The following is an 11,137-nucleotide window of genomic DNA, read 5'->3' as shown; positions in this document are numbered from 1 at the left end:
CCCCGGGAGGAGTCAGGACATGGCCTGCTGGGATTTGGAGTCCAGATCAATATAACTCTCAGGCCTTGGGGGCTGGGATAGATACGGAGGGGCTGGGGCCTACGCTCCCAACTTAACATTCCAGACTCTTTGGATATAGGGATGATAGAAAATTGAAGTGTTAATTATGACAAACATTTAGGGTCTTTTTGGAAAAAAGGGCATAGACTCAAACCTGACTACTTCCTGCGGGCACGGGGCCATGTGGGGAAGGGGAGAACTAGATCTTGTTGGGTCCATGCTCAGCAAGGTGTGGCTGGAAAGGCATCCCGTGTACTGTCATCCCGGAGAAGGCATCTGTTCCTTGGGGGAGGTGAGAAGGCAGGTGTCAAGTGTCTTGAGCAGGCGCCTGCTTGAGCCTGGAGAGATGGCACCAGCATGGGTGTCCCAAGAGCTTGGCAGCTGAGGGGGTGGTGAGGATTACCGTGTGAGGTCCTGAGAGACCTAGGAGTTAACTGTTTGAGGAGTACTCTGTCCTCTGGGGAGTGCGGGGTAGGTTTAGGGGCATTAGGGTCCACTGGTGTCAGCGTGTGAACGGAGAAGGGACCTTAAAAGGGAGGGATAGGGTAGGTACCCTGCCAGTGGAGGAGTTTGGGCTGGGAGGTGATGGTTAAGGAGAAATGGCCTGCCGTAAAGCAGCTCAAAAGGGCTCAGGCCCGTCGGGGAACGTGGGGTGGCCCCGAGGTGAGGAAGGGCAATGGGGAGAAGGGAGGGCCAAGATAACCTGAGTTCAATGGAGAGCTTGGTTAGTTGTTTGATGAGTCCATTGGCCCTCTCAACCTTTCCCGAGGATTGTGGATGGTAGGGGGTGTGGAATTTCCAGGAGATGTTGAGAGCTTCTGACAAGAGCTCCATGACCCTGAGCCACCACATCTGCTGTTTCTCTGGAGACCGGAAATGCTTCTATCCACCCTGTAAAAGTGTCCACAAGAGTTAAGAGATAATGGAGTTTTTATGAGTAGGCATATGCGTGAAATGAACCTGCCAATCTTCTTCAGGTTAGTGTCCGCGAAGCTGGTTTAGAGACTGATGTATGTGGAGAGCCCCTTGTGGGTTGGCTTGGGCACACGTCTGGCAGGAGGAGTGAACCTGTAAAATACGATCTCGGAGATGGATGGGGTTAAAGAGGGGCTTCAAGAAGCAGAACAAAGCTTTGGGGAAGCGGCTAAGGATTATCCCTACCCAGTAAAGGTGCTGGGCAAGCAGGTATCACTAAGAAAGAATGAGAAAAAATTGTCCTGCAAGAATGCAGGGCAGTGGCAAAGTTTTACGTGGGGAGGAACGGGTCCCGTCTACCCCCATAACTGAAATTGGTGAGGGGAACTTAAGGCCCGAGTGAGAATAAAAGTAATGGACTTACCTGCTACTTGCAGCTTTACCCTCGGCTTGGATAGGGTTACGGGATAAACCAAGTCTGGACAGCGTCAATCCTCTGCAGGGCTGAGAAGTTCGAAGGCTAGCAGTTTCACTTACCGATGGTGATGCTGGACTTCACGGTGTGGCACAGAGGACAAGCCCGCACAGGAGCATTGTGATTTCCAGTGTCCAGGTGGCAGATAGGGCATAACCTCGGAGGCGTAGTGCAATATCGTGCCACGTGACCATTTAGGCCACACTTGAAACAGCTTGCCTGTGAGGTTGACTTAGGCTGGGCTCTAGCAGGGTAGAACCTGGAAGTGAAGGCTGGCCAGCCAGCAAAGGCACGGTTTGCCAGCCCTGAGCAGGTCAGCACTGAAAAGAAAAGCTGGTGTTTGTTTGAGACAGGGTCTCACTGTGTCACTCAGGCTGGCCTTGAATTCACCGCATAACCCAGGCTGGCTTGGAAGTCCTTCTTCCTGCTTCTGCCTCCCAAGTGCTGGGATCATTGCGTGTGTCCTTGTCCCTGGTAGCCAGTCCTTCTTACTCTGCCTGCAGAGCAGACGCTTCCAAGTTAGTACAACGTGCACACATGGGCTCTCCTTGTTCAAGGTTCAGAGTACGAGAACAGGTGACCCAGGCCACCCAACCTGGACCAGAAAGCTTGAGAAATCTTGAAGGGACATGACACGCGGATGATGGCTTAAGGTACTCTAGGAAGCACAAACCACTCTGTGGTGGCTGATAGAGACCTGCCTTCCTGTAGCACATAGGACACTAGTGCCTCAGAGCCATCTGTGATCTAGCACACAGCCTGTTGCCTGCTGTGACAGCCATGCTGGAGGGGTGAAGCGCAAGTTGGCAATGCTTAGGCCCAGATTAGCCTGCGATCCTCCTTCCTCCAGGTCTCTATGTCACAGCCTCTAGTCTATCTGCAGCAGGTGTTTCCTAAGGTAAGTTGTGTCATTGCCAGAAGAGAACCTTCCCAGTGCTGAAAAGCACCAGGCAGGGCTGGGAGAACCGTTCGATTACATATGCAGCAAGGGGCCACACATGCCATGACTCACTTAAGCCTCTATCCTCAGGGCCACCACATACAAGACAAGGAGTCTTTTATGGCTCAGCTACCCTCCCAGCCCCTCACTGGGGATTCTAGGCAGGGGCTCTACCACTGAGCCACACCCCAGCCCCTCACTGGGGGATTCTAGGCAGGGTCTCTACCACTGAGCCACACCCCAGCCCCTCACTGGGGGTTCCAGGCAGGGGCTCTACCACTGAGCCACACCCCAGCCCCTCACTGGGGGATTCTAGGCAGGGGCTCTCCCACTGGGCTTCACTCCCAACTCCCTCATCTTACTCTACATAAGAGAATACAGGACAGCAGTCATGGAAACCTGTTTACTGTTGAGCCCTAGGCTCACTGAATCAGAAGGGAACCATGCTGCCTGCCACAGGGCCTTTTTAGGGCTTTCTTCAGTCCTGGTACAGACTTCCTAGGTAGTCCCTGGCTCTCAGCTAGTTCTGAGAGGTATCAGAAAGAACAGACCTGTTGGGACTGGAGGGATGGTTCTGTGGTTAAGCACACTGGCTGCCCTTCCAGAGGAGACAGGGTTTGATTCCCAGCACCCACAAGGAAGCTCACAAATGTCTCTAACTCCAGGTCCACGGAATCCAATGCCCTCTTCTGGACTCTGTGGGTACCGCACACATATGGTGTACAGACAATATATGCATGCAAAACACACACATAAAATAGGCTAATTTCCCAAATAAAAATAAGAAATTAAAACAGAGGCTGGGAAGTTGAGCTCAGTCAGTGAATAACTTGGCCTGCAACCACGAAGACATGATTTCAATCCCCAGAGCCCACAGAGCTGGATATGGGGCAGGTGTAATTCCAGAGCTAGCGACAAGGAGAAAGGCAGGTTTTTGTGCCCAGTGCCAGCCAGCTCAGCCTACCTGGAGAGTTCCAGGCAAATGAGAGACCCTGTTTTACAAACAAAATGCATGGCACCTGAACAACAGTAGCTGGGCTACTGGCATGGCTCAGATGGTCAAGGTCTTTACTGCCAAGGTTAATGTCAAGCCCCAGAACCAACACAAGGAAAGGAGAAAACTGATTCCCTTAAATAGTTCTCTGATCTTATGCATCCCACATACACCAAGATAAATAAATTTGAACATAGCTGGGCAGTAGTGGCCACACACCTCTAATCCCAGCATGCGGGAAGCAGAGGCAGATGGATCTCTGAGAGTTCAAGGCCAGCCTGGTTTACAGAGTGAATTTCAGGACAGCCAGGGCTATACAGAGAAACAACAACAATAATAAACACAGTTGTTGACCTCTAGCCCCCAGATACATGCACAAAGCAAATGCATGTGTACCCATATACACGTGGCAGCCTGCATACCCAGAAACACACACATCATCCCCAAAATTTATATCATAAAAGAAATCAACCTAGGGCTGACCGTGCCCCTTTTCTGGGGGTGCAGGACAGTGTGTTCTGTCCTCAGAGCCTCAGGACAGCCAAACACGCCCAACACCAGCCCTGGCCTGCTCTCTGCCTTCTGTCCTCCACATGTACTATGGCTGAGCAGAGTGTGCCCTGCTCAGCAATTTTTCTTTCTTTCTTTCCTTTCTGTTTGTGAGACAGGGTTTCTCTCTATAGCTCTGGCTGTCCTGGAACTCACTCCGTAGACCAGGCTGGCCTAGCACTCTGAGTTCCAACTGCCTCTGCCTCCTGAGTGCTGGGATTGAAGTGGTGCACCACCATCACCCAATGTGCCCTACTCCTATAAATAAACTAAATAAACAAACAAACAAACAAATAAAAAAATAAATGTAATTTAAAAAAAATAAGTTTGATCCCTGGGTCAATGTTTGAGTGCTTGAGGCCAGCCTGGGCTACAAATGGAGAACTTATCTAAGAAAGGAAAAAGGTTGGGCATGGTGGAATGGTATTTATCTTTAATCCCAGCACTCACTCAGAGGCAGAGGCAGAAAAATTTCTGTGAGTTCATGGCCTTCTGGTCTACAAAGTTTCAAGCCAGCCAAGGCTCCACACCCCCACCCCAGTCTTAAAACAAAAACAAAGTAACTGCGATTCCTTCACACAGAGATGGGAAAAGAGGAAACCATTTCACAGGGCAACAGGGTTTTCTGTTTTCTCTTTTATTATAAAGTTTGTCAGAGGGGCAATGAGTGTGTGGAGGCCAGAGGAAGACTTCAGGAGTTGGCTCACTCCCCCAACCATGTGGATTCCAGAGACTGGACTCAGGCAGTCAGGCTTGGTGGCGCACCTTTACCCGCGGAGCAGAGCCATCTTGCTTCTCCCAGATACTAAGGTTTTAAAAGACCGAATCCCTCCAAACTATGACAAATTAAATAACCCAAAGAGCGGCCAAGATCCAGGCCCATCAGAACCAGCTCCAGGCGAGGTATGTGATGCTCATGACATCTGGGGTCACCGGCTACATAGTGACTCCAGGCCTGCCTGGTCCACATGACACCTTGTCTCAAAACACCCAACAGCCGGGCGGTGGTGGCACACGCCTTTAATCCCAGCACTCGGGAGGCAGAGGCAGGCGGATCTCTGTGAGTTCGAGGCCAGCCTGGTCTACAAGAGCTAGTTCCAGGACAGGCTCCAAAAAAGCTGCAGAGAAACCCTGTCTCGAAAAACCAAAAAAAAAAAAAAAAAAAAAAAAAAAAAAAAAAAAACCCAACAGGGTAGGGGTATAGCTTTGTTGGCAGAGCGCTTGCTTGGCAAGCAGGAAGCCCTGGGTTCTATCTCAGTACCTAAAAAAAAAAAACAAAAAACAGCGTGGGGGTGCACACTGGCAATCCCAGCACCCAGGAGGTAGAGGATCAGAAATTCAAAGTCATCCTTGGCTATAAAGGGAGTTCGAGGCCAGAGACCAAACAACCATGATGAAGCCAGGCCTGACAGTTGCACAGCAGCAATCCAGGCATGTGGGAAGTGGTAGCAGAAGGATCAAGAACTCAAGGTCTTCCTTGGCTACAGAATCCATTTGAAGGCAGCCTAGGCTAACATAAGACCTTGTCTCAAAAAAAAAAAAAAAAAAAAAAAAAACAAAACAAAACAATGACTCTAATGAGCTGTGGAGAGACCTCAGTGTTCGCTCCCTTAATGGTTATGCTGGAGCTGTGTTTCCAGCCAGGCTGGTGTCAGCTCTTGTGCCCATGTTTCCCCAGGGATGTGCTCACACGGGCCTTCCTTGGAAGGAAAGTGCAGCCTGCAGCAGCTCCCGCCCCAGTTCTTGCTGTTTCCCCCCAGGCAGGAACTCGCTGGCCAGCTCTCTGAAGGTGGCGCAGACACGGCGAGCCTTGATGTCTCTGCGGTGGATGGCATGTGCCCACTGGTGCCGTGCAGCCCCTGTGAGCACCAGCAGAGAGCGGCAGGGCACAGAGATAGCTACCTCCACCTCCTGGCAGGGGACAGACCTGCTAGGGGCCACGATGCTGCCCTCAGGAGCATCAGGTCCGATGGAGGGGGCCGAGCAGAGCAGCAGGCTGCCAGGGGCTTCACGGGACATGGACACCACAGTGGCTGACAGGAGGTTGAGGCTCACCAGCCGCTCGCCCCACAGCCAGGCGTCATCCAGGTGGGGGTCAATGGCCGAGCCCCGCTCTGGGCTGTAGTCCAGATTACACTGTTCCACGGGCTGGAAGTCCTCCAGTCCCTGGTAGAGGCCCATCCTCTGGACCACCTTCCGGCTGAAGCTGGGGAGACCCTGGAAGCCAGCCATCTTCAGCTTCTGCTTCCGAAAATTGACCTTTGGGCCGTAGTCCTGGAGTAGAGACAGAAAGGAACAGAGGAGGGGCTCATCTTAGGAAATGCCAACCACAAGCTGGGCGTGGCTGGTGCATGCATGCAATTTGCTTTACCGGATAAAACTGTGTTCTGCGGCCCGGCTCCATGCCAGTGAGCCGAGTACCTCAGAAGCTCAGGCAGGAGGAATGCCTGGAGTTCAAGGCCAGCTGGGCCATAGCAGCATGAGACCCTGTCTTGAAGGAGAAGCAATGCCAGTGCCTACCACCGGTACAGTGTGCATTTGTGGAGCGCAGGCAGGAGGACCAGAAGCTCACCCACATGGCAAGTGGTTCTACGAGACCGTGTGGCGGGGGCTTCACGGAGGGGGAAGGGACAGGTACAACACAAGGTGGGGGTGGATAAGAGAACAAGGTCCCCATGGAAGCTGCACAGCTCGTCCTGAGGGTCGGGGGCAGAATGGGTGGCTGGGGCGGTCCCAGCTCAGGGAGAAACCTGAAGGGAACTCTAACTGGCTGATGTCTCCAGAGCTCTAACCAAACACTCCGATGCCAGGAACAAAGGGTGAAGGGCACCTTTGAAACAGCTGCGAGAGCTAATGAGGAAGGGGAGAAACAGAAGGAGGGGTGCCACTGTCCCTAGTCCCTAGGGCCTATCAGGAGTCCACACACAGAATGAGTGCGGGGATACGGGACAGGATGGGATGGCTCCAGGAGCCACGCAGGACCGTAATTACCATCATCGCTCCCAACCAATGAGACAGCAGCATAGGCCCTGCTTGATGAGGAAGCCCAAGCCCCCTGTGACTGGCCACCTACTCCTTACAGAAGATCCCTAGGGTGTGGCTACAGGAGATAGCCAGGGGCCCCAGCAAAGGGACTGCCCCTCGGTCCAGCTAGGGCCACCATACCTGTTTCCTCCGCCCAGACTGAGAGAGCTTCCAGGGGTCACTGTCCATCAGCCGCACCATCTCAGCCTCTTCCTCTGGGGTCACAAAGTCCTCGATCAGCATCACACCCGGGAACGGGAAGGCCCAACCTTCAAAATCAGAGTCCTGGGGCCCCACGGCCCAGCCTGTGTCCAGGCAGTAAAGGAAATGGTGTCTTTTCTGTAAACAACAGAGATAGGAGGGAGTGATGCTGGCTCAGCCGGCCGAGTGCTGACCTTGCAAGCACCAGGACCTGAGTTCGGTCCCCCAAAACCAACAATCCCAGAGCAGGGGAGGCAGAGATGAAAGATCAAGCCGGCCTGGCCTACTTGGAAGTTCTACGCCACCGAGAGACCCTGTCTCAAAAAACAAGTTGGTGTCTGAGGCTGTTCTTGCCTCCATGTGTACACATGAATCTGTACACACACACACACACACACACACACACACACCAAACAGAAGCACCCCAGAACTCCCCCCAAAGACCCATAATACCCACATGTGCCTTAGGTCCCCAGGATCTTCTGGCCTCTGGGGTTCCAATGCTCTTCTTGGGACTGAGGCCATTTGGAGAGGTGTCTGGAGTCCCCGGGACGACACAGACAGACGGCAGCCCCAGGCCCGCAGCCCTCTGGAGCAGTAGGAATTCTCATTCCTGAATTAATGGGATGTGGGCACTCTTCCTCTGGCATTGTGGATACCACCTGCCCTCAGGGTCAAGAGGACAAAAGGACACAGGCTGTATCGGGAGTCTGAGAAGTAGGCCAACCCTGAGGCTGTGGTCTTGGTGGCCAGGGGCTGGGCAATGCTTGTTGGAAGCCATAGATTCTCACCTTCCTCAGCCTAGCTCCTGCCTCCTCTGAGAGGAGTAGTAGCTGAAACTCGTTCAAAAAAACGTCAGCTTAGGGACCGGAGGGATGGGTTAGTGGTTAAGAGCACTGGATGCTCTTCCAGAGAACTGGGGTTCAATTCCCAGCACTCACATGGCAGCTCACGACTGTCTGTAACTCCAGTTCCAGGGAACCCAAACTCTCACAGACGCGCATGCTGGCAAAATGCCAGTGCTTATAAAATAAAATTAAATAAATTATTCTTGTTTGTTTGTTTTTGAGACAGGGTTTCTCTGTGTGGCTTTGGAGCCTGTCCTGAAACTAGCTCTTGTAGACCAGGCTGACCTCGAACTCACAGAGATCCTCCTGCCTCTGCCTCCCAAGTGCTGGGATTAAAGGTGTGCGCCGCCACCACCCAGCAAATAAATTATTCTTAAAAAGAAGGGGTAGGGGCTGGAGAGATGGCTCAGAGATTAAGAGCATTGCCTGCTCTTCCAAAGGTCCTGAGTTCAATTCTCAGCAACAACATTGTGGCTCACAACCATCTGTAATGGGGTCTGGTGCCCTCTTCTGGCCTGCAGGCATACACACAGACAGAATATTGTATACATAATAAATAAATATTAAAAAAAGAGGGGGTAGCTGAGACCAGAGGCTGTAGCTCAGTTGGAAGAGTGCCTGCCTAGCATGCACAAAGCCCTGGGCTCCATCCCCAGCACTGCACAATACATTTGACATTCTCATGTACAGAGGCAGGGCGATCAGGACCTCATGACCATCTTTCAGTATATAGTAAACGTGGGCTCCATGAGACGCAGACCCAGGGCCTTGTAGGACATACATATTCAGTGTCTTAACCATCCCCCTGTCCAGTTCCGGAGCAAGCACGTGGGCACTGGTATAGAACTGCCCATCCCCCCTGTCCAGTTCATGGAGCAAGCACGTGGGCACTGGTATAGAACCCCATGATCATCCACTTCTAGAACTCTTGGTTTTTTGTTTTTTTTGTTTTTTTCGTTTTTCGAGACAGGGTTTCCCTGTAGTTTCTAGAGCCTGTCCTGGAACTAGCTCTTGTATACCAGGCTGGCCTCAAACTCAGAGATCCGCCTGCCTCTGCCTCCCGAGTGTTGGGATTAAAGGCATGCGCCACCACCGCCTGGCTTTAGAACTCTCATTTTTTTGCAAAACTGAAACCAGATACCCATTAAACACTAATTCTCCATTCTCTTCTCCACCAGAACCTGACATCCACCATTCTACTTTCTGTGTTTATGATTCTAAGCACTTTAAATACTTCATATAAGAGAGACTGCACACACAATATTTCTCCTGCTGTGATGGCTCTGTGTGTGTGTGTGTGTGTGTGTGTGTGTCTGTAGACAGAACTCAGGGCCTAGCACGTTAGGCAAGCACGCTACCACTGAGTTACATCCCAAGCCCTCACTAGGGCATTCTTTAAGTTCTTTTTTTTTTTTCAAATTATGTTTTTATGTGTGCATTTGTGTGTGGCAATGTACATGTGAATGCAGGTGCCCTTAGAGGTCAGAAGAGGGAGCCAGATCCCTTTGGACTTAGAGTTATGAAGTCAGTAGTGAGCCACTTGATCTGGGTGCTAGGAACCATATGTAGGTCCTCTGCAAGAGCAGTATGTGTTTTTAACTGCTGAGCTATCTCACCTGCCCCCTCGCTGGGGGATCTAGGCAGGTGCTCTACCACTAAGCCACACCCCAGCCCCTCACTGGGAGATTCTAGGCAGGGGCTCTACTGAGCCACACCCAGCCCCTCACTGGGGGATTCTAGGCAGGTGCTCTACCACTGACCACACCCCAGCCCCTCACTGGGGGATTCTAGGCAGGGGCTCTACCACTGAGCCACACCCCAGCCCCTCACTGGGGGATTCTAGGCAGGAGCTCCCCCACTGAGCCACACCCCAGCCAGTAATTAGCTTCTTTCATTTGGCATCACATCCACACATAACTATGTCGGAACTGTCTTCCTTTCCAAAGTTATATAACAACCTACTGTGTAGACATCACAGATTTTTTAAAATAATTCATCAGTTTATTGTGTCTGTCTTTCCTTTGTTCTTTTGAGACAGTTTTATGTACCTTAGTCTGGTTTTAAACTTGCTATGTAGCTGCAGCTGTTTTTACTCCCAATCTTCCTGCTTTCAGCTGCCCGGTCAGAACTCAGAAGATCCCAGGCCAGCACAACCACTACCCACTCTCCAAGTCACCAGGTATTGAACACTTGGGTAGCGGCCACCCTTGGTTGCTGTGAATGCTGCTAGGAGCCAGATATGGTGACACATGCCTATAATCTTGGCATTTGGAGGGGACCCTGGGCCTCTAACCAAAGAAACAAAAACAGAAAACTTTCGTTTGCATATAAATCCAGGAACATGCTGGATCATGTGATCAGACTACTTGTGAGGCATTCCACGCCGGTTTTTTCACAACACGTTGGACATTTTAGCACCAAGAGAGCCACTCCCCACTGGCTTTCCAGTTTCCTCACCCAAAGATCCTTCGAAAGCTTGACTTTTTAAAGGAGCGTTCTTTTAAACCCCTTCAGAATTTCCCCACCCCAGGCATGAAGTCCAAGTTTGTTGCCACTCCCCACTTAAAAGTCACAGAGGTGAGGTGTCACCGCCGCTTTCCCACTTCCAAGAACCCTCCTCAAACTGCTGCTTGGCCGAGGTTGGCTACAAACTTCTGGGTCTCCTACCACCGCTTTTCAAACGCAGGAATCTCGGCGCGCAGCAGCGCTCCCCGCTCATTCATTCATTTTCAGATGAAGGCACTTAGGGAGCGCCCACCTTTTGATTGTTGTGAATAACAAAGCTATGAGCGCTCCCAGCGACTCCCCTACCGCGAGGCTTTGATCCCCGCCCGTTTCACAGGCAAGCTTGGGTCTCAGTTTCTCATTAAGAGGGAAACTCTTTTCTGGGTTTGACTCTTTTCCCAGTCCGTACCTGAGGGGATATCTGCCAGGGCGGGGGCCCGTGGCGCTGTCTCTCGCAAATAAGACAGGTCCGGATGCCCTTGCAGCCGCAAGCCTGCAATTGAGTCGCTTCAACAGCCGCAGCCGCGGCCGTCGTAGCCGCCATAGCGCCTTCCAAGTAACCAGAGCGCAGGTGCGAGGCGCAGGGGCCGCTGGGAGTTGTAGTCCTCGCACGCGGAGGCAGGAGG

General features: G+C 52.0%; 1 protein-coding gene across 3 annotated transcripts; it reads right to left on the bottom strand.

Annotated features, from left to right (window-relative positions):
• Positions 1-5,467: 5,467 nt before the first annotated feature.
• Positions 5,468-11,066, bottom strand: Alkbh4 (alkB homolog 4, lysine demethylase). Of its 3 annotated transcripts, XM_038345670.1 has the most exons (4): positions 10,921-11,047; positions 7,616-7,820; positions 7,099-7,296; positions 5,468-6,207 (listed from the first exon to the last, which is right to left on the bottom strand). In XM_038345670.1, the coding sequence occupies exons 3-4, from the start codon at positions 7,198-7,200 to the stop codon at positions 5,620-5,622; spliced, it is 690 nt and encodes a 229-aa protein (XP_038201598.1). In that variant the 5' UTR covers positions 7,201-7,296; positions 7,616-7,820; positions 10,921-11,047; the 3' UTR covers positions 5,468-5,619. The 3 variants fall into 3 exon arrangements, with proteins under 3 accessions (XP_038201598.1, XP_038201597.1, XP_038201599.1); XM_038345669.1 differs by lacking the exon at positions 7,616-7,820 and having other exon boundaries at positions 10,921-11,066; XM_038345671.1 differs by lacking the exon at positions 7,616-7,820 and having other exon boundaries at positions 7,099-7,262; positions 10,921-11,052.
• Positions 11,067-11,137: the final 71 nt, after the last annotated feature.

The sequence above is a fragment of the Arvicola amphibius genome, chromosome 10 (genome assembly GCF_903992535.2).
Source record: "Arvicola amphibius chromosome 10, mArvAmp1.2, whole genome shotgun sequence".
In the NCBI taxonomy this organism is placed as follows: Eukaryota; Metazoa; Chordata; class Mammalia; order Rodentia; family Cricetidae; genus Arvicola; species Arvicola amphibius.
Note: the sequence above shows the minus strand (reverse complement) of the source record. Positions and strands in the feature narration are given on the sequence as shown.